General features: G+C 38.6%; 1 protein-coding gene across 2 annotated transcripts; it reads left to right on the top strand.

Moving 5' to 3' along the window:
- The first annotated feature begins 1,058 nt into the window (after positions 1–1,058).
- On the top strand, positions 1,059–6,904 carry SDHAF4 (succinate dehydrogenase complex assembly factor 4). Of its 2 annotated transcripts, XM_062571084.1 has the most exons (4): positions 1,059–1,159; positions 3,711–3,863; positions 5,470–5,533; positions 6,626–6,788. In XM_062571084.1, the coding sequence occupies exons 1-4, from the start codon at positions 1,120–1,122 to the stop codon at positions 6,633–6,635; spliced, it is 267 nt and encodes an 88-aa protein (XP_062427068.1). In that variant the 5' UTR covers positions 1,059–1,119; the 3' UTR covers positions 6,636–6,788. The 2 variants fall into 2 exon arrangements, with proteins under 2 accessions (XP_062427068.1, XP_062427067.1); XM_062571083.1 differs by lacking the exon at positions 5,470–5,533 and having other exon boundaries at positions 6,626–6,904.
- Positions 6,905–23,847: the final 16,943 nt, after the last annotated feature.

Below are 23,847 nucleotides of genomic sequence, written 5' to 3'. Positions count from 1 at the left end.
CTGTTGCAAGACAGCCAAACAGTTCCCTGTACTTGTCTGACTATTTTGGATACTGGTAGGTTTCTTAAAACATTATCTGCATAAGCCATGCTCCAGGCCTATCTCTCCAAGCTGTAAGGATGTAAGGAGGAGAGGGGAGATGGAAAGGCCAGGGAGGGTATGGCTACACAGTAACAAAAATATGCCTTTCTCCAGGACCTGTTACAGACCAGGATTTTAAGTCTTTTTTCTTTCTTTTCTTTCTTTTTATTTTTTTATGCTCTTACAGGCACCTGTTGAACTTCAGGCAGAGGTCAGGGTTTAGTCCTTCACCTAGCTGACTTTCAGCTCATTCTCTAGTTAGTGGGGAAGTATGATTCAAGCTCCCTGTTGCTAGCTATCATGATTTGTTGAAGTATCCTATTACACTTGAAGGAAAAAAAATGCTCAAAGAACTAAAATCCAGGCTCAAGTGTCTCCTATATCCACTGGATCAGTCTAATAGTAGCACACAGCTGTTAAAACTACTGTTTAGTGTATACGAACAAAGACTTGGTCTGTGCATCAACATTATGCTATCAGCTTGAATTATTTCATAATCGCTTTTGCATGTGATTTTAGCCATGTATTTTAGCTATGTTCACCGGGTGGTGGGGACAGGTGTAGTTAATGAGGCTGCCCTACGCATTTAGGAAAAAGAGCAGGTCGTTCACAGGGGTGAAGTCACTCTGAATGGCACGGGAGATGTGAGCAGCTTTCGTTCCAGGTTCGTGAGTTCGTCGGTATTTCTCGAGCACTGGCAAGAAGCTGGATGCGCCGTAGACGCTGCGTTGCTCAGAAACTTACCTCGAGAGCGCACGCTTCTGACCTCCGTTCATCGGTCAAAGGGGCAGCGGGCCGGGAGCTGAGTTATGGTGGCCGCAGCCACGCAGAGAGGCTTCTTCAAGCGCTCGGGGGCGGCCGTTGCGCTGCCCGCAACCGCCTTTCCCGCCGAGGAGGCGCCACCCCAAATCGCCTCAGCGCGAGCCCGCGCTCGCCCCCCCTCCCCCTCCACCTCCCCCTCCCCGCGGTGCCGTAGCCGTTGCGCCTGCGCCGTGCGCGTCCCCTGCGTCCTGCCGGCGCGCGGAGCTGGGCGCCGTCATGGCTCTGCGGCTGCTGCGCGTCGCGCCGAGGGCAGCGAGTAAGAGGCGGGCGGGGGAGGGAAGGAGGAGGAAGGGAGCTGCCCGGCCGCTTCGGGCGGGGGAGGGAAGGAGGAGGAAGGGAGCTGCCCGGCCGCTTCGGGGCTTCCCCACCTTCTGTTCTTCTGCGCTTTATGGCGCCGGGGAGGTGCAAGTGCGGGCGAGGGGCGGTTACCGGCCGCGCCTGAGATGGCGGCCGGGACGGGCCGCGCTCGGCTGCCGCTCGGAGCGGCGGCAGAGGCCGCGGTGTCACCCCCTCTCCTTCATCTCGCGGCGCCAGGGGCGGACTGGGCTGCCATAGGTTCCCCCCCCTTCTTTTTTCTCTAGCCGTCCTCTGTATATTTCTTTGTATATTGGTATGTTCGCATACACTGCAAACCTACAGCGTGTTGTCATGCCTCAATATCAAGTCTGAAGGTTTTCTGTGTGTATCTTTATTAGGCACTTATAAGCAGGAATGAAATGTTAAGAGGTAGGTCAATGCTATTTTACAGAGTGGCTAGAGGGGACTTACTGTGGCCTTGGAAGGTACTGGTCTGTGCCCTTTATATAGGGAATTTCAGGTGATTTGCTTATGGAGAAGCTTAGGTTTGGGAACACATAAGAATCATAGAATCACAGAATAGGTGGGATTGAAAAAACAGTAGAAAAAAGTAACCTGCAACCCCAAATCTATCTGTTCAACACAATGCCTAATTTAGTCTACTCAGTAGGGCTACAGATCCTGCCAGTTCCTTCTATGTCAAAAGGTGAGACTTCCTAGATCTAAATCCTAGGTATAGTATTCCAGAAATAGACCAGTACAGTGTGTGGTAACAAGAAGAGCTGAGAAGATGCTAGATATCTGTGGGGCCTTCCAGGCTGTTTCGAGCCGTTGTTTTCAAAGAGAGGATCGGCTGATAGTCCCCTGAATGTCCCAGTAAGTGCCTAGCCCCAGCACACACAACATGAATGCTTCTTTTAGGATAAGTAAAACTCTGGGAGCCACTTAAAAAGACTGTGCTCTGGGAGCTAGTTGAGATTCCTACACCACACTATTCACTGGACTAACTCCTTCCCTTAATGTATTAAATGAAATTGATATTTGATGAATGCTGTTTATTTCATATGTCCCTTTCTTTTTGTGGCTCTTTAGAAAAGGAGGCATCAAAAAATGCCCCAGTATTTCAGATCTGTTTGTAGAATAGGGTTTACCAGTAATGTTGACTTCATCCCATCTTTCTCAGAGGTACTTAACCTTAGTGTGGAATTTCTGTCAACTTTCAAAATGAATATGTTGTGCTCAACAATATCAAATATTGCAGAAAGGAAAAACAGATGTTGCCTTTTCCTTGCTGACTGAGGTCATTAGTTTGATATCTGTACCCTGATCTAACTCTTACTTCAGTTTACAGTAGAATATCAAATATAATTTAATTTTCTGGTTAGCTTATTCAACTTGCTGAAGAACAGCCAGATGCTTGGCAGGAGAGGAGGAATCCAGTGTATCCCAAATAATTAAGTTTCTTCCCTCATCCACTATGCCATACTTAAAATAAAAAATAAAATAAAATAAAACTCTTTTGGGCATTGGCAACACTTGGCATGATACAGTTTATATGACTGTACAGTTTCATCTTAAAATACGATAACCTTAAAAAGAATGAATATGCTGATTCTGGGAATACAGATGGATTGATGGTATGAGTGAGTCAAGTTCATACTGCTGGAGAAAGTTTCCTGAGGTTGTCTCCTTAGTAAGGAAGAATGATAGTTCTTTTCAGTGCTTTGCACCCAGTCTACTACCGGGAAGATTTGCATCTTCATTTTTAAGAAAAGTAAGAGCTGCTTTAAGCACATATGCACAGCTGAAATGTTTTTAGAAGATAATTTGTGGTTACAGTGGACATTTGAGTTTGTAATCAAATGCAGAAGTATCAGTCTAAGAGGAAAAAAATTTTTTTTTTAATTAAATCACTTGGATACAGTGCTTAGCAAACTGAACTTAAATTTGCTCAAAGTTTGTGTCTGCTTTTGGCTACAATCTTAATTATTGTACCATCATAAGGGAAGCCCAACTAGTCTCTACCAGCATTCTGGAAAACCCGTTACTAAGGGAACAACATACTCTCTTTATTTTTTAATACTTTCATTTGGGAAAGCAGAGGCTTCTTCTGACTCAAAAACTGCTGGAAATGAGCCAAGACTTGGAAATCAGCAGGCTTCTTGGGGGAGGTTAGGACTTCTCCAGGAAAACAGAATGTACTTCTATTCTGTGCTAGTATAATTACTATTTAGAGTCTAAAAAACAAGCAGTTTAAAATATACTGATCCTGAGAACTAAGTTTTACAAGTAACATAGTTGTGCCTGCATATGTTTTTAGGGCCAAAAATGAGAATCTGTGCTGATTTCTTAGGTGTCCATGAGAGGAACTTTAAAGCAGTATTTAGCATTCGCTGTCCTTCACTTCGTAGTTTCTGAGTGAGTTTTTTCCAGAGGTTTTCTAAACAGTGATACAGCTATTCAGTATTAAACTGTCACATTTATGTTAGAAATGTACATTTGTTTGATAGGGTCATCACTGCTTTGCAGCTCTCTGGGGAGCAGCAACTCTAATGCAGAAGGAAGATCTGAACCTGTTAAGCAGTCGCTTAAGAAACCGAAGTTACCAGTAGGTCGGTTTGATGAACCAGAGGAGTCCAATATAGAGAGGGAGCCGCTGGAAAGTAAGTCATGTTTTACCAGAATTGAAAGCCATATTTTAAAAGAAAGATCTGACCACCTTGAGGTAAGTTTAAGAAGGATAGGCATTCAGCACTTTTTAAAATCTCTTTTGGAGCTCAGTGGTTCTGAATGAATCAGAAGGCTGAGGCAGTGGTCACAAGTTGTGGAAAGAGATGTATATGGAAAAAATTCTTCAGAACGGGAGTGGTCTAAAATTGTAATAAATTGCCCAGGAATTTTTTGGTATTTCTATTCTTGAAGATATTCAAATTCGCCTAGACATCCTGGGCCTTGCTTTGAGCAGAGATGGGGCCAGATGTCCTCCAAAAGTGCCTTCCAACCTAAACCATTCTATGATTCTGACATTTGTAGCTGGTGTAGCTCGTATTGGTCTGTTACAGTATAAACAGTGGTAGTAAACTCACCAGAGCAAAAACTACTTTTTTATAATGCAAAAAGCTTGTTCTGTTTCTTAGTCCTTGGATTTCAGATCCTTGCTATATCTGCATGATTGGTCTTTTGCTAGCCTTGCACGTAGTGTTTTGAAAAGCAACGACAGATACTAAGTTTACTGAGCCACTCAGTAGGATCTAGGGAGACCTAATGAACTCCTGCTGTTTGTGTTGCCTTCCATTGACTTCAGTGGGATTCATTTAGAGAACCTGACAAGATTAAGGCACTAAATACATTGCTGCTAAATGTCAATAGAAATGTGTGGGTTTTTTTATTAGACAGAAGAATGAAAAAATCTAACTTTTGTTATTTTTGCTTAGCTATCTTTCCTGAGCTAAAAGTGCTAGGCATGTTTTATCTTATTCATACATACCTCAACAGCACGCTGTTCTGTTACTGTTCATTTAGCAGTAGAAATAACCCATATTTATATATTTTGCGGTCTCTGGCTCAAGCTTTTTAATACATCAATAAATCACTATGAATATCCAGATGACAGAATGACTTAAAAATTACAATATCATCTGCAAAATGATTGCAACCCATTTCAGATTGTGACTCACTTCAGAAGTGACTCAGAGTAGGAGTTACTGTGTAAGCAGAGAGCTATTTAACTCTGAATCCCTCCTCTGTTTATTCTCAAGAAAATATACACCATCCCTGCTTCATTTAAAACAAATGAATAATTTTTAATTTTTATTTTTTATTTTTTGTTTAAATGTTCTATGTTTCTTGCAAGACTCGAGGTTTCTTTTGGCTTAAAATTTACTTGTGGTTTTTATTTATTTATTTATTTATTTTTACATTTGACATTAGCAATAGTTTATTAGGATGCTAACTGTGCAATGTATCATTCGTAGTTATTAGAAAAAGAGTTACTGATTTTAAACTGGCCATTTTCTATCATGGGGAATCTTTTGAGTTTCTGCAACAACTGTCAGCACATCAGTAGTACTGAATATTGGGATGATGACATCTACAAAATAATGTTAGATGCATTTGTGCTCCTTGTACTGCCAGAGGTGCACAAATACTGGCATTTCCTATCCTGGTCCACTGAATTTTTAAACAGACATCCCACTATGTCATTCTGTATAGCCTGTAGTTAACACGAGTCTCCCTCCATTACTGTCCTTCTTTCTCTCTGTTCTCCAGGATTTCTGTTGTCTTTTCTCATTTTCAATTCTGCTCTTCATTGTTGTTTCCCACCACTGCTGAGGTAGGGATGCGACTGAGGGAGCCCTGAGTCATGTATGTATGGGAGGCCCTGGGGAACCAACATGGCGAGTGGATGTGGGGGATATAGTACACTTGAAGGAGCCCTGCAGTCTAGTGCAGGCAGTAAAAATATACTGTATCAAATTCATTGCTGTGCTAAAGCACGGCAACCAGCCTCAGTAAGTACTATATGGCTTGGTGATGCATAGTGGAATGGATGGTTGCTGCACAGCATGGAAGACTGAGTCTCTGCTTTAAGCAAGGGCTCTGTGTAAGGGAGCACTTGAGTAGGATGTTGATAAGGATCAGTGTAAAGATGTTATCGTGAGTAATGGAACAAAGCTGTATAGCGTGTGGAGCAGGTGGCAGAAGCTAGGTAGGGTGCTAGGGACAGAAGCAGCATTGCTAATGTTTAAACTTAGCATGTGGCTTGCCAAAGAGACTTGAAAATCCCTTTGAGATCTTGCTTAGGAAAAGTCTCCCTCTCCTTAGGGGCCATCACAATGATATATCAGGCTTAGGTTAAGTTCTAAAATATAAAAGGTAAAATATCTAATCTTGGCTATTTAGGTTTTTATAATACATCCTATAACTGTAGCATCTAGTCTGTATAAAACATTAGCATGCTGTTTCCTGAAAAAAAATACCAACATCCATGAAGATATATTTTTAATATAAGAGTAATTATAGAATCTTGACTAAAATTTTCATACATGAATGCTCAAAATTAGAGACCAAAAATACCCGGGAAGTGATATTTTAAGTGTGGTGAACATATGTACAGCATACCTGAATGACGCAGATTCTCACTATGAATTCACTGGAAACTGGTGCTTTAGTGCCTTTGGACATTGAGCGGCTTTTTCATTTGCATAACTGAATATAATAATACATTCTTGATTGTAGTCACAAAACTATCTGAAATTGCTGATGTATTACTCTGGGAAATGTTTAACTCAAGTTTGCCTTTAAAAACAAAAAATAATTGATTTTGTGTTAAAAAGCAAAACTGAGAAGCAAATATATTAGATAGTGAAATCTATATATTTGTCAACATTATAGGTATTTTAATAAACTTTCCCTATCATTTTAGAATTTCCTGATGGAATCAATCCTACTACAAAAGAGAAGGGTGGACCTAAAGGCCCTGAACCTACACGTTATGGAGACTGGGAGAGAAAAGGACGTTGTATAGACTTTTAATGTACAAATGTATCTACTGCTAATAAAATGCTTCTAGTTGTTGAAAAAGATAATGTATAGAGAAATCTCACTTAAATTTTCCTTCCTGTTGTGAAGCTTCTTGTTTCTGTCATGTTTGTGGTGATTTTTCTGAGAAATATTATGTAAATAAACATGCCATGGTAACTCAGTTTTTTGAGCTGTTACTTGCATCATATTCATTTGATCCTTAATGGTATTTACACTCCCTGTTGCCAGCTTAGTGATGTGAAATCCGTAGCGAGGATATTTCTGAGATATTTAAGGGATTGGATTTTTTTATATAGTTAAAAATTTATGTCATGTCTTGAGTGCTGAAAGAGCTTTGCAGTTCATGAACCTGTCCACTGTTCATCAAAATTACAGCCACCTCTGAGGAGAAGAACAGTACTTAGCTGACATACAGCACAGGAGGGGTATTTTACCAATCAAGAATCATCCGCTCTGTCTCTTATAGAGTGAAAAATGTTTTCTTTACTTTTTGTGCAGAACAGATAGAAATTCAAATTTATCTTATCTTGCGCTGTCAGGCTTTAAATGGCATGATGATTGCTTATCGGCCAAAGAGAAATGGAGGTTAATTCTAAGAGGGTCATCTTCTTATTTTGGGTAATGGAGAGATGCCATATATGCAGTTTTAGAATATTGTTTTTTTATAACCTCGCTTATATAATTAGAGCTATTTGCATTATCTTTCCTTGCTCAGTAGAGATGTCCATTTGAAAATTGGCTAAAACTGCCTGAGGAAAAACAACATTTTTTTCTGACACTTAAGGGTCAAAAGGGGACTGTTATACCAGATGATCCTTATATTGCATGTCTTTAAACTTCACTCAGTTATCTGGCATTGAACTAAATATCTTTTAGTCAAATGCAGCTCAGTTCTTCATTCAAGAATTTATGTAGCGAATACTTCTGGAGAGTGCAAATCAACCACTTTTGTGGTTGCTAATTAACTATGAGCATAAGCTATCATTAAAAATGTGTGCCACTTTCTTAATTTAAATTCATCTGACTTAAGCTTTCAGCAGTTTTCATCATGTCTTCTCACTGAATTAGTGAACATATTAAAGCTCTGTATTTATTTGCAAATTTTAATAGACTAAATAAATTGTTCTTCTCTAGTCTTCTACTGTACATAATCCTTTACTTCCCTTTGTGCTTCTTTCCTGCTATTTAGCTGATTTTTCAGCTTATTCTCTCTTACTTAAAACTCTTTTGCTTAAATATCCACAGTTTCTGTTAGCTGTTTTGCAATAGCATCACAGTGGGTATTAAAACTGAATATATATATATATTTTTTTTTTTTTGAGAGCAAAGGACAGTCTCACATTCTGTAGCCTACTATTTATTTTTTTCCTACATGGATAATTCTGCCTTTTGTGGTGCCAAAGCAAATTTTACCTGATGAAAGTTGCTTTACACCATGATTTGTATTGTTCAGAATTACTCTAGGTCTGTGTAAGAATGTACCACTTAGCATTACTTTTAGCATGTTTTTTTCAAAGCATGTTAGTCTTATTACAGATCTCTGTAAAACCTTGCTAAAACTCACCCCACTTGTAGTCAGTAGAGATTTTTTTTTGAGATCTGTCAGTTCGTATACTGAATGTGTATTTTATTGATGTGATATCAGGCTAGTAGTGAACTAAAATGACTCACTGCCATACTCTACAGAAATACGTGATCTATTCAGTGATGTTTGTCAACCAAATATCTCATGAAAGAGTAAAATGAGGTTTGTTAAAACCTATTTTTCATAAAAGACATTGACTAGTGATATTTACATTTTAAGCCTTTAATTCTCTGTAAATTTAAATTCTGCAGTGTTGTTTGGGTGTTGGAAAATTAATCTGTATTTACCTGATTCATCCTGTTTGCCCTTCTTTATTACCACAGTAACAATTTCCAAAATCTATTGAAATTATCAGCTACTTAAAGTGTACCAGGTCGGCTATCTATAAACTTTAATGTACATTGTTTATTAAAATACTTGCTTATAATATTGCTTTGGCTCCTTCTTAGATGACAGTGGATTAGAAAATGCTTCATCATACAATACACCACCTCCTTGTCAAATACAAAGCAGAAATTTTAATTGGAAACTTGCTTTTCTGCATCATTATTAATATGCTTAATATTAATTAGCAATTAATTAGATGACACGATAACACAACTTTAGTTATTTTATTTCTGAAATTTAAATCTCATTATTCTCCTTATCCATAGATTGTTGTTGCATGATGTCATTATCTTCTGTTAGCAGGTGTTATATTTCCCAGTATAAGCTCCATTAATTGTTACCTAGTTCTACTTTTTGACATTCTTGATTTTCAGTTCTAATCATCACTTTCATCACAGATGGATTTCTAGCTGCAGTCCTCCATGGTTGCAGAATTGGGTCTTTTTGGCTACCGTATAAAAATTCTCAAATTTATCTATGGCTATTTTCCTTTCCAATTAGTTAACTTTTGTCCCTCTGCTTTGTGAACAAGGGCTTAATCTACTAACGGTTTTGGCAAAATGGAGGTTCCTGTGTCTGAGCCTGCAATCCTTCCCTGCTTTGCTGCTATCCTGAAAGTTGATAAATCTCTGGTTGTTTTCCTGTCTGACCTGAATGCTCTTTAGGCACCTGAGGGTCTGCTCTTCCGTGGGCAAAGACTGCTACTGCGTGAGCCACAAGTGGTCGTTTCCACTGCAACTCAGGCAGGAGCTAGGCTCTCCCCACCTGCAGCCACTGAGTATCTTGATTTGAAAGCTGCCCTTGAGCGTGCTGTCCAGGCCAAGACCAAACGCCTCACAAAGACACGGGCACTGCTTTCCTTCAAAAAAGAAAAAGGCTTTTGATAACCTGTGTTGTAAATACTTGTTGTCAAGGGGTAGACAGTCAGGAAGTGGAGGACACAGTTTCAGCTTCAGACCCTCTTTACCACTCCAGGCCGGTGTCCATAACCACTGTGCATTTGCTTAATTGGTTAGAGAATGTGTCAATATAAGATGAAAAACTGAATGTTTGAGCAAACAAATAATGTAACATCCAAATGGAGAACACTAAGGCACCTTATACTGTGGTCTAGCAATTTGGCATTTATCAGAAAGTGAAGTCCTGGGTTCCATAGAAGTGAGTCCAAAATAACTGCTTTGTGGTGCGCAAGATCTCTTGCGGTATCTATCAAAACCAGTTGTGACTGGAACGTAACAGTTGATATAATGATACTGCAGATAAATGAATATCTGCAGTTATGAGAAAAATACTTCAGCACTTTTTCAGTGCTGTCTTCCTGTTCTTTCCAGATGATTAATATTAGCAATTCACTGTAATGTAGCATTAGGGTAAAGTAATGTGGTATTAGGCATTAGATAGCCACAGAGGCATACTTTTGTCAGAAACACTCTGAGCTTATTTCTTTAGCTCTCTTTGTTAGTATGGCAGGGCATAAAGCAGCAGAGGTTGTATTCTGTTTCTTTCTCTTAAATTTTCGTGAGACTAAATTGTTCTGCTTGTATAAGCAAGATCTTGCAGTCTTGGAGGATATATGTTGCTCCTTTTTTGTCTTATTTATTAAAATACTTGTGTTTTTGCAGTAGGCTTTTTTTCAAAGTTAAACTTGTTTCTACTGACTTGCGTAGATGCCTTTGTATATCTATTAAAATTATGAAGTCCTTATTATTTGAAAGAGTTGCTCTATAATTACCTTATTATGAAATGCATAAAATTGCACTTTACAGTTAAAGAAAATGTTTACTATATATTGTCTTGTTTGGGAAGTATATATTTCAGTGCTAATTTTACTAAGACAGTTAAAATGGAAGATTTTATTGTACAGCTGAATCAGAGTAAAATTACCCTGTATCATAGCGGATGTTTGTTAAGAAGTATAGAATGCTGTTATAAATTTCTGTGGGATTTGCAAGCCACTAGAAAAACTGTGGTGTTTTTATGAGAAAACCTTACTACTTTTTCAGTTGTTTTCAATAAATGATCACAGATTCCAATGATCTGCAGCAACAAATCTTTTTATATGCTAGTTATTTGTTTTTGTCTTTTGAAAGAGACCAAAATACCTCATTTTGAAGCAAGCATTAAGAAAATGTGTATTAATTTGTAAGAGAAGAGAATTTAGAAATTAAGTGGTTTTTGCAATTGGTTATCAATCACAAGTTCTTTCAAGCATATCATCAAAGCAGAAATAAATGGTTTGAGGATGTACTTCTGTGTGCTGATGGTGATCTGAAAACTTTAAAATTTGTGTCAGATCGCATGCTTTTATAACAAGCAATATGGAAACACCTTTGCTTAGTTGAAGGTTGGTACTTGATATCACACCAGCTGAGACGTGCAGTCTGCATTCTAATATTAGTATGCCAGTGCTCCCTGTTACTTCTTGGTAATTGGTGGTAGGGGGTGGTAACGTGTAATCATCTTCAGGATTTTTTTTGTGGAAAGGGTTGAACACTAGGAATAGAAGCATAATTATGAAATTATGGTTTGGCAAATCCTGAGAAGAGAGACAGCTCTATTTAAAAAAAGTGCTGTGGAGAGTGGAACTAATGAATTCTTGTTCCTCTATGTCTGCCATAGATCCAGTTTTTCTCTCCGTATTCCCTTGTTGATTGAAGTTATCTCCATTGGGCAAGAGACAGGAAATGCTATGGCTAATCTGAAGCACTGAGTGGGCAGCTCATATAATGATAACGCTGCCTGCCTTTCCCTTACTGGCAGCTTTATTTGGACCTCTCTATTTTACCCAGCAACTGCTTTTCACAGAACTTGCAAGAACTTAATTAGTGGAAACTTTTCTCCTCTCCCGACTTTTCAAGAATAGTTAAAGTTTAGCATCCTATCCTTTGGAAGCCAAGCTGATGCCATATGTATTTTCTTTGGAAATACTCAGTAACTGTATTTTTCTTTTGTGTGAGAAAGGATGATTTCTTTTTCCCTTGAAAGAACATCAGAAGTACCAATTAAAACTTATAGCAGTAAGACTTTGACATGCATTTTCCAGGGGCTAAACATCTCCCAGGCAGCTATAGTCTTGGGCATATAAAAATTTACATATTTTAGTTGCATTTATTGGATGAGGAGAATGTTTACAGAAGCTCTTTAAGGTCCATTTTTAACAAATTCATTTATAATAAAGCTGACATTCCTGGCCACCAAAACACACACTTAGGATTCTAAAAGTCTCTGTCAGAATTAGGTGAGCTATGAAATTAATTGGTGGTCAGATTAGCTCTAGAAGCCAGATTTTGAAGTATTATTTACACCAGGACTCTCTCCTAATCATCTGCTTAAGAATTAAATGATTTATCTAGTCATCTGTGCATGCTTTATAATCAGCAGCAATGGAGGGAAGTGCCTCCAAAAAGTGGTTCATCTTAGGATGGGGAGATGAATTCTTCATTCCAGGTGGTGAATGGGAGGAAGTTTGAAGCGTCTGCTTCTCTCCGTTAATTTTAAAGGCAGCCTAAATAGCTATCTTAGGCTAGATGTCATTAGATAAATACAGTTGCGTGTGCCAGCTTTGTGGTGGTAACAACAGGGAAGCCAGCGTGTCGGTGAATATGAAGTGTGAACTCTTTGCTGTCTTCCTGAATGAACTTTGCAATGAGGCAATAGGCCCCCACCAGCGCTTTTTCTGCCCGTGCCCTACCCGTACGCTTGTGCTGAGTGCGGAGAGGCTCAGGCCAACTCTGACACCTTGTAGCAGGAGTTTGCTTCCCTTAAAATCGGAGGGAGACATCTGAAACTAAGATTTCTTTTAATTCGTTCTGCCTGTTTACCTCCTGACCAAATACCTGATGTGTCACACAGCTGAGAAGGTAACACTGGGTGGTTTTATACTGGGATGATACCAAGTATTGCAGACCTCGGAACTGTGATTTTGCCTAATAAGGAAAGGCAGAAGCATGTCAAAGTAACAACAGAGCTGTCTTCATTTGACATGCTATCAAAAGAGAGAGAACCAATATCAAGATGATGCTGGTATATAAGAAAAAAATGAATATAATGAGCAAACAGTCTATGTGACTTCCTCATGAAAGACTAAAGAACAAGGATTGTGTGTTTATAGTTTCCATTTGAAAGATGGGGGAAATTTCACTGTCTCCTACAACATAGATGAGGAAATGTTACTTAGTTCAGGGACTACTTAGTTACTTAGTTTTAGCTTATTTTCCCCCATAAGGGCCTTCACTTGCAAGTTTTATGATATGCATGTGTGACCTGAGACAGATATTTTTTCAGACAATCTCTTGTTGATAGGCAGACAGTGTAATAACAAGAAAGCGTGTGGTCTGGCAGGTGTATTGCTTCATCTTACCTGTGTATGTTGATGTCATCTTTCTTGGTAACGACCCCTACAGTTCTTTTAATTATGTATTATTTAATCCTGCCTTTAATTTTTGCCATTGCCTTTAAGTCATTGTTTGATAAATACCCTTAGTTCATTTTAGAGCAATAACAGGGTTCCTCACAAAAATGAATCACAAATTGTGGTTGTTTCTCCCTTTCCTTCCTTGCTCTGTAGGAAATCTTGATGTTTTTGTATTCTGTATGTGAAGATTTTGTTGACAGTCATATCCAAAAGATAAGCCCTGTAGTTTTTGGTTTACCGAAATGCCTCCATTCCAGAGTTGTGTCTGACTGTGACACTCAGGTTCATCATTCTGGTAAAATGTAGCTCTTGTGGGAAGGCAGTGATGCAAAGGGAGATGCATCATTCTTTGCAAATATGCGAAGGGAGAAAAAGACATGCTCAAACAAGTAGGACCAGTCTCTCAGAAAGCTTTAAACACAAAACCAAATCCATTTTAACATGCCCTTCCTTAAGTGGGCATCTGCAAAGATAGTTTAGTTGTTAAGGTTGTGTAACTGAACTTTCTTAAAAGCAAGTGACTGGAGGGTCCGGTCTGCCCAGTACTGAAATTCAGGTGTGACAGTTGTAGTCCAAAACCAAGTCACTTAGATTATTATTACGGGTTGGCAGCTTCTTAGCTTGCACGGAGAAATATAGTGCTAAGATAATCAGCTGGCAGTTACAGTGCTGCTTCACCTGTGAGCAGCTAAGAGTGGATAACGCTTCTTAAATGGCACAGGGCCTTGAGCAAAGGGGTTTCCCGAACACAGTGACATCAGTGACACACACATCTGCTGTGCGTGATGGCAGCTCAGACGCTGAACCTGGCCTGTCCATTTTGAGCACAGATGAAGCTGTTTGAGTAGTAGAAGGTTGGTCTCTGAGCCAGGTAGTGATTTTCAGTGCTACCTGTAGTTTTGAAGATAAACTGTGATTTAGTCTCATGTAAGAATACAGATATCAAAGTGGTTTCTGCATCTACCAGTATTTTGGGAGACCTGCTCTGTCCTGTTCTCCGTCACTCACGAAGACCTCTGATGCGAGAGCACCTGGCAGGGGGGCGCTGAATGGCACAGGAACAGGTGCAGAAGGGCAGGCAAGTGTGCATTTGGGCAGCTGAAGACCAGATGGTCCTACCTATAAAACCATTTGTAATAAGGTGCAGATAATACCAGCCATATCTCAGCGGCCTGCTGTGCTCTGCAAACTGTATGCAAGGATAAAAGGTGAAATACTCTAAGCAGAATTCACACTGACTGTGATGCTTTATAGGAAGCCAGAAAGCATGAAAGCACAAGGATGCAACAAAAGGAAAAATGTGTAGTTTCCTGATATTCTTGAAAATAAGGGGGGGGGGGGAGAATTAGATGATTGGAGCATGACAGTGACATGAAATAACTGTGTGTGTATATTACTAGGCAGTGATAATATTAAAACAATTGTGTCTTTAAATGCCTCATTTTGACCATTTTCTGGCCCACTTCCTTACATATTTGGGGCTGAAGAGAAAGGGGGGAGGGGTTGAATATTAGCTCTGCTGGTAGCTAAGTTGTCAGAGGGCAGGCAGGTACCTGAGCAGGTAGGAGCGAGCTGCGTGTGGCAGATACCAGTAAAGGTTCAGAAGCCGTAACTGAAGTCAAGTCGTTAGCACAGCTCTACTGCCTGCCTGAGCACACAGTAGATGGGACCATCTGCACTTGCAGCAGAACTGGCCAACCTCTACCAGCAGATGCTGGCTGAAGGCTTGGAGGCAGGCAAGAGTAGACTTTCACATCTCAGCTGGCACCAGACCAGGGTTAAACTGCTGCAGGAGCTGGACCCTGAATGCTGGTGAATTGTTTTCTGCTTCTGAAGTTCTTCCTTCTGTTGCTGAAAGGCAAAGTCACTCTGACGTGTACCTGTCCTTCTCTTGTTGTAGCCAGTCTTGCAGTCCTGCCCTGACAGGTTCAGAAAAACACCTAGTCAACTAAGAAAGTCCCTCCGCATGTCCATCAGCAGGTCCCTCCTCCCCCACCTCCTTCCCTTGGGGGGTTTTAGAGCCCATAAACCAAGTGTTTGGAAACAAATGCTTGTCCCTCCCTAAGGTTAATGGTCCTGAATATAGTACTATGTATCCTTTAAGTCTGCTAATCACAAAAAAAAAAAAAAAAAAAAAAAAAAAATGTTTCAATTCTTGTCTCCATTTTGTGTCTTTTCACATGCTTTTATGTGACCCCAGGATTTTCTTCATCACAGCAGTGTGAGTGCTTTTGCTTTCAGTTAATGAGGAGAAAGAGGTTATCTCACTCCAGTGTGTATTGAAACAGGCCACTGACTGCTGAACAGCATTAATGAATTTGTTTGCATTATTCTAGGCCATTGTGGCACTGAAAAACATAAAGTTGGCTTGTTATCCCTGAGCAGAGGAGATAATGATTACTCCTGGCCTTTGGAAGAAAAGTAATCATTTTGCATGGAGCTGTTTCATCATCCACTGTCTTGATGGAAAAGAAATGGCAAGGTATGGAATGAGATGATGAGTGGTGATGGGAAAATTTGGTCCTCAAACATTTTGGAACACCTGCCATATGGGAAATTCTCATACAACGTAATTCAGGAATATTCCTAAATTTCAAATCAAATCAAACTCCAAATCAAAATTTGACTTTGTAGTCCACAGAACCCTTTCCAACGGCTCTTCTATGTACTTCAACAGCCAGACACGTACTGATAAAACTTCAGAAGTAGACTTGATTACATACTGTCCCTGGACACACAACAGACTTTTCCTAAGCCAGTATTGCTAACTTTTTTTTTTTTTTTTTTTTTTTTTTTTAATTTAGACTGTCTCCAAGGTTTCCTTACCAGAGCCAGTTTCAGAATGAATACATGAATACACTGCTCTGCTAGACTGCAGCACAAGAGGCCTAGATTTTACCTTGAATTCTGAGAAGGGCTCACTGTACTGGGGACTTCAGCCACTAGAGGACTCTACCCTCACAAATGTCCCAGTCTCTCTAAGTTTGCTGACACTGATTGGCATGTGGTGGTTATTTTTACTTAGTGCATGAGCAGTACAGTGCACTACAGTGAATCACTGATTGCATACATAAAGAACAAGTTTTGTGGGGAGCCAGCCATAATACAGCTTACTTTCCAGTGACTCAGTATCCCGTATCACTGAATGCCACAGCTCCCTCTCTCAGACCTGCTGTGCTGCATCCAATCCCAATTTCACCACCCTGTCTGTCACCTCTCTCCCAGTACTTCCAGCTCTCTCTCTCCCCATTTCCTGGCTATGGGCTGGGCAAACCCAAGCATATCATCTGCAGAAGGGATGAGTCAACCTGATTCCCTACTATTCCATGTAGATGCAAGATAACCTATAGTCTTACCTAGCAGTTTTTCAAAATTGTCTTCTACAGCAGTAGATAGAGGCTGTAGGCTGCTAAGCTCAGGTCATCCTTTAGACTGCTTGAGTGCTCTTAGCCAAGGTAAAGGTAGCAATTCGGACTCCTAGCGTTTGCTACCAGACATGCGCTTCTCATCTACTCTTCTTCGGCAAGACAAAATGTGTATGTTGTTCCTCTCTGTGGAAAGCAATTATTTCAATAACAGCTTTCCACACAAAGATGAAATTGAAAATTGTAACCATTTCTAGAATATGAATATCTGCATATATTTGCATATCTTTATTCACATGTATATGCCTGTTATAGAAATGTTTGCAGATTTCATCACTGTGTGGGAATTTGGCATTTCATGAAACCATTTCACAATGTATCAAAACTTGACAGATATAAATTATAAGAAAATATTTTACACTAGTCAAATACAGCTAATAATTTTTCTTCTAGGGTTTGACTAGTTTATGCATATTTTATATCATTTATAAAAATGAAAAATGAAAAGCAGATCAAGACTGGAGTAAAAAGGAAATATCATCAAAATGGCTGAAAAGTTGTTTACCAAATGCACATTTTTGCAGACACAAAAGAGGAATCCTGATGGGACACATCAAATTGTAAAAAACTGATATCTAGAGTATACCCAGATCCATCCAGTCCACAACTCTTCATCCAACAGAAATATCACTAGGTGCTTTGGCAGAAATCCCCTCATAATAGGTATAGGTGGGATAGTTTTTCTTTCATTCTGCCATTAGATCTTACCATGATCTTAACGTCTGAATCATACGTAGTTTTTCAGTACAGTTAGGATCCCCTGCCCCTCGAACAGACCTATATCTCATACACAAAATAAATCAGTAAGAAACAAAACTAATATACACAGGAATAAATCAGCTTTGGAAAAGATTTGATGAGCCATTTCGTCAACATCTCCTTTGCAACAGTTTCTTATAATTTGTCTTTTAATGCTCTGGTTGGTCAAAAGGACTTCTAGTGTTTCCTTTGTGGAGAAATATAGTTAATAAAAAGATAAACATCATTAAAGAAGGCAATATAGAGAATAAATGTAAGATACAAGAGAGATGCTCAACTGTAATGTTTCTACTGACTGTAATGGAAGCGAGTCTGAGTCCAATGTGGGTAACAATTTTTTTCTCTCTGAAAGTATTCAACGAAAGCCATAAGAAAGCTTGTTGCATATTTATCATTTGTAATAACAGTATCATTGTACTTTTAGAGTAATCGGAGAACAAAATTTGAAATGCTGTCAGATACAGCTGTATTTCTCAATGGAGAAATCTCTCTGAATAAATCAGTCTTTTCCTTAGTTCTGTTTTCAAAATTTATACTCACAGATGAACTCTTACTTGTGCTTATTCGAGTGGGGTTCAATCCTGCTCAAATATGCTACTTCTTTAGCTTTTATTTCCACTTGAAATTCTAATGTAAACAGCATCTAATTTCCATGATCTGTATCCTGGTCTCTAATTGATCACACATGCAAAATAGTGAGCAGGAGGTTGTAGGAATATGCCATTCTTGATTTCTCCCCAAGTCTGCATAGTTCATTGTAACCCATGACATTAAAAAACAATTTCTGGCAAAACACAGGGCACAGATCTCACACCTAGCTGAGGCTCCTGCAGCTTCTATACCCTGGGCTGTTTACTCTTATACTTGGAGGCTGGACCACTGTTCTGCAGTGGTCACAAAGCCAGCACAAAATGCTTCCTTTGCATCGTCAGTAAACCATGGAAAGAATTTGGGAGATACATTGAGCCTAATACTCAGTAATTAGCATTTTCTCAGTTTATGGGCAACAGTGCTCAGAAGACTTAGTCAGGTGAACTAAACTTCATGCCTGTTGTGGCTGGAGTGTGTTTAAAAACACAGGAAAAACAAGAAGAACAAGGAGAAATGGCTGTATAGATTAATTCATTATAGTATAGCTGGCTCATGGTGGCTCATGGCTACTGCTTGAAGTAGGATTTAGGGACTGAAAGAGACAATAATAAGAGTTTCTTTGGAGATATACTTTACACATACCCCTTCTCCCTACAAATGCTCTTTAATACATTTGTTGATGTGTAAGATCAACTCAAATGCTATATATATACACATTTTATATCTACAAATAACTGTACAGGTATTGCATTCTCAAATGCCAAACTGGTATTTTTTAACAAGCAAAGGAACTTGGATACCGTGTGCCAGACTGAGAAGGTATCACAGCAAAGATTAAGTGCTGATGTCCTGTTCTCCACTCTGGGCTGCTGACACTGTTGCTCTGGGTTCATGATAACGTGGGTTCATTGTGGCATTAATGTGGGTTGACCTCTCTTCCTCAAGGAAGAAGTCAGTATCAGCAGAATTTTGGAGAAATAGTTAGTCTAAATTGTTATAGTAAGAAAAAAAGAAAGGATTATTTTTAATCATATATATAAGCCAATGCAAGCTGAAATACTTGAAGAGACTCACTGATGAAAACAAGCATCTTGGCCAGGATGGCCGATTGACAAACAAAGTCAGCAACAGCTTGCACAACTGTAGATGACAGCTCATATAATACTGTTCAGCCAGGTGAAGGTTGACCTGTTTGTGAAGGAAAGAGTCTGTTTCACAGGCTCCCTAACAGGCAGCATCTTCAGGCTATTCCCTACAGAGCCAGGGCACATGTCAGAAAAAAATCCAGATTTGGCGTCTGCCAAAGGCCACACAGAGAAAGGGAGATTTGTGACAGAGCTGCATCTCTGTATCGGTTACGCTGAGGTGAAAACAAACACACACTGTCCCCAAGCAAGTGCCCTCTTGGACACATCGGATAAACCCCTGATTTTAATACAAAGAATTACTTATGTCACATTCAAACTGCCTGCAGTGTGTGGATACTTTCTCAGTTCTTACACATTTTTCTCAGAATAAGTATTTCTTTCTACATGTGACTGGAATAAAACTTAGGCTCCGAAGGAGCATTCTCATCAATACTTCTGCATTTTAACCACTTTAAAGCAGTTCTTTTTCTTAAATACTCGGTATTTTAATGTCAGTTTAGCTGAAGTAGGAGAAACTCCGCTTCTTAATTTCAATTCATTATCACGTTCTTCACTTCTCTAATAATAAGCAAGTAAACACGGTTGTCAAATGCTTGCCTCTTGCTGAATATTTTTGGCAGTGCTTAAACTAAAACTTTTGATTTAAATCAATTGCATCTGTGGTTGTTTATCTTTGAGCATTTAAAGGAAAAGATTAGGACTCCTCTCAGCAATCATTCACTAATAGTAAAACTTCCAATTCAACTAGGTGTGTAGATTTCATCTGATATATTTGTAAATATATCAGATAATATATTTTCCTCCCCCCATACTTGTATTCATAAAACCAAAGATTATTAATGAATTGTTCTCTATTTTAACTTTACTAAAAAGGCTTTTCCACAGCAGAAAACCTGCCCTTTTGGTTCTGACTACAGATAAAAAATGATAATTTTAGGACTGAAATATCAGGCTGAATCTCCACATATGTAAACCATGCAGCTAAAACAAGGCAGGCTCGGCACCCAGTGCAGGTATTCTCAGGCCCACCCTGTTCTCACCTACTGGGCACCCCTCAGCTGGAAACCACCTCTGCAGACCTTGCTCTGGTTTTCTTCTACTATCTATTAGTTCTTATACTAATAAGTTCTGACTGCTCTTGTAGTATTTCTTATGGTCAGAACAATTTGGAATTATGCATCAGGCTATTTTCTAACTAATTCGCCAAAACTGGTTTTTGAATTAGGTACATTAAGAGTACTGGTTTTCAATTTAAGAGATATGGAATCTAAGACACAGAGGGTATTTTAGTCTGAGCCAGAAATGAGATTGGAAATTAGGGAAAAACCTGCTTACCTTACAGTTTTGTTCCGTGATGCATATTCCTGAGAGCTGTCATTCCAGGATGAGAAGAAGAAACTCTCCTGTATTTCAGACAGCTTGATGCCTTAAAAGGTCAACCAAGTGAGGCAGTTGGTCTCAAGTGCAGGAAGAAAGTGCTTACTTGAACCTCAAAATCCATGGAATCTTCTAAAAATATATACAAAGCAGATAGACACTTTAGATAACAAATAATGAGCACTTTAATCCAAGCTCCAGGGATGCAGGAATTAATAATAACATGTCCTTTAGTAGTCCTTAAAATCCATAAATCTGAAGTTACTTTAAAAAGGAGGCCAGTACATTATTCTGATTTTACAGATGGGGAAATTGAGCCATTAGATGTGGAATGACTTGGCCAAAATCAGATCTGGCACTGCCTATATTGGATCAGACCCACTTTATCCAGCCAAAATCTTATCTCTGACCACAACTAGACACGTCACAGGAAAGTACAAAAAAAATCACAATATAAGTGTTGAGTAATCTGTTCATTTATGACATTGTGTACTGCCAGACTGAGACTGGTTATGCATCTGGGATTAGTGTATGTTAAATATTCAGTCCAAAAAAAAATCATTGGGAAATTATATTTTTTCTCCTTTTTTATGGTCCAAGTAGGTTATGGAAATGTGTGTTACATAAAAGGTGAAAAAGCTCAGTATTTTAGTTTTAAATTATACCATCAATGTCATGCAAACCACCTTGAAATTAGAGAGCTACTTAAAGAGCTTAGTTAATCTGTGTCATGGCTCTGAAAACTGCAGCTCAAAAGACATGAAACCTAGTCTTTAACCATTGAAATGCAAAGAGAAAAAGTCACATAGAATACAAGGAACTTGTATAATACAGACATGAATAAATTTCAGTATTGGTGTGACACCCAAGAAATTTGATGCTTGCTTATCTGTGGCACAGCCAGTGAGATTCAGCTGAAACCAGAGGAAGCTGTGAGTTGCTTGCAGTACTCTGCCTTACAGGTGATTTAAGAATCATCAAGGAGCCAGAATAACCCACTGCTGATATTGAGAGATTTCACTGAAAGCAATCCCAAACTCGAAATGAGAGTAAATATTCGTTGTCTACTAAAACCCCCCAAAAAACCCTCAGCAGAGAAAGACAACTATTCAACAGAACTTTGCCATCAGATGTGATATAACTCTTCTTTATTTTGCAATTTTGCATTGGTTAAAAGTCATACTAATTATCATCTGATCAGTATCCACTGGCAGAGTACAATGGATTCAGAAGCACATTTACTATTCCAGTTAGTATTTCTACTGAATAGTGTGTCAAAAGGATCTAAATAAGCCACATCCTTATTTTACACAGTTGCATGTTTATCATAATTTTAAGATCTATCATGATTAGATAAGATCTAAGATCTCTTAGAACTATAGATTTTAACTTAATTATCATCACTTAAAAGTACACAGCCATTTTAACGTTAGAAATTGTTGCTCCACATTATAAAACATCACCATTATTAAGAGCCTGTTGCTAATGATATGACCACTTCTACTGCATAATGAAGAGAATATAAAAAGCCTTTTGTAGCATTAAACAGCTGTCACAGACATAAATTCTCTAAATTTTTATATTAAGGACAATGCATATCAGACTACATGAGACTAAGAATCCATGGAGATAATGGCTGAACTTGAGTGAGTCATTTAGCTTGAGGATTCACAGGGGATGTCCTGTCATCAGATATGTAAGGGCAACATTGCTCATTACAAATTATCCTTCTCAGAGCAGATAATTATGCCCTGCCTAGCAGTAGACTATTATTAAATGTGCTGTATTAACAAAACAGCATTTAAATAGGTCTAAGTGATCCTGATGCACAAGAATTCAACTGTCACATGAAGAAAGACACTTTATTTCAATAGTCTGCATGTTCCCAATCATTCTTTCAATTGGTCCAGTGAAGGAAGGCCCCTTCTGCACAGCATTTCATAGCATGAGCAGGGTCTAGCAATGTAATAAAACAATTAGTGTGAAACAGCAGTTCCTTCTTACAGTTTTTCTTGCCTTCTCTCCAATAGAAAAGGTACAAACCATTACATACAAAAGCTAAAATCAGTGTATCAAACACTGATATAACACACTGTGAACTGCACCTTCTGAAGAGCAAAAGTTTTCATAGTACTACATAGTAGAAATTTTAAAAGGGTGTACTATTTGCTAAATAATGATCTTCCATATAGTAAGTACACTTAACAACACATACAAACTATATTTACACCTACCTTTTTTTTTTTTTTTTTTTTTTTTTTTTTTTTTTAGCCTGGAATCTCTCTGCTTTCTTTTTTATTCAGTATTTTATAGCACCCAGCAACATGCTTCATTCTTTCTAGAAGACAAATCCCTCCCCGAAAGACTTGTAATGCATAATGGAGTTCTGCATGGGAGTAAAGCTTGAAAACAGATGATCCTTCCACACTTCAAAAGCTTTAGACTAATCTGGCAGATGAGTGACATTACAGAACACAAAATGAAGCTTCAGGAGCAAGACAGAAATGAGTTATGGAAAGTAGATCTTGAAGTCAAACATATGGACATCATGTAGATCATTTTTAGAAATAAGACAGAGGATTATATATGCCTTGGATTTATAGGAGACTTTTATTTTACTGTAAACTCTCTTCTAAATTTTTCCTGTGATTTTTATATGATCAACCTTTTCCTCTTCTTCCCATAATTTCTATACCCACTAGCTAGCTGGACCTTTTGTTCCACAATCTTTTCCTTTCACTTCCTAAGTAAAAAGATCATTTCATTTTTGGTAAATTAAACACGTGGCTTTCAATGTATTTGACAGAAAGGTATACTTTTTTCCTTGAAGGAAGAGAAATATGGGCCCATATAAAGCATCTGAATGAAATAAATATAGAAACAATGTGCCTTCAGGAGTACAAAAACACTCCAGGGCTGATTATATTTGCCAGAACATTGAACATGGACTCATCAGATTAATTAAGTCTGTCATAACAGCAAATCATTAAGCTGTAAGAGAAAAAAATTCAATATACTTCCTGGAGATAGAAGTCTATTTTTACACAATCAAAATAACACTGCTTTTAGAAAATCCTTTCTGCTTTACTGTACCATTTTTTTTTGAGCAGGACTTTAATATTTAAGATGCTGTAGTAATAAAAGCACAGACCCTGCAATCTTAATTTTTCTCTTTTATTAAATGATATATCTATCTGTTTGTGAAAACAAACACACTAGGTGAGGAGTAACCAGTACTCCACATCAGAACATGGAGAGGAAACAACTGGGAGGCAAAGGACCCATGTACAAGATGGATTCGTTATGGACAGAAAAGCTCTTGCTGAAAAGCTATACAATTACTAGGGGAGTTTCACAGAAACTTCCCTATGAGGGTAAATCCTGATCTGGAAGGAATTCCAGCCTAAAATATAGCAG

Source organism: Rhea pennata, chromosome 3 (genome assembly GCF_028389875.1).
Source record: "Rhea pennata isolate bPtePen1 chromosome 3, bPtePen1.pri, whole genome shotgun sequence".
NCBI classification, from domain to species: domain Eukaryota; kingdom Metazoa; phylum Chordata; class Aves; order Rheiformes; family Rheidae; genus Rhea; species Rhea pennata.
The sequence above is the reverse complement of the archived record's forward strand: the minus strand, read 5'-3'. Positions and strand labels throughout refer to the sequence as shown.

What these genes read in the sequence shown, in the direction of transcription:
- SDHAF4 (XM_062571083.1), top strand. Translation starts at nt 1,120, where the DNA reads ATGGCTCTGCGGCTGCTGCGCGTCGCGCCGAGGGCAGCGA. An exon ending in CGTCGCGCCGAGGGCAGCGA is followed by an intron (nt 1,160 to 3,710) that starts GTAAGAGGCGGG and finishes TTTGTTTGATAG; the next exon opens with GGTCATCACTGCTTTGCAGC. An exon ending in AGAGAGGGAGCCGCTGGAAA is followed by an intron (nt 3,864 to 6,625) that starts GTAAGTCATGTT and finishes CTATCATTTTAG; the next exon opens with AATTTCCTGATGGAATCAAT.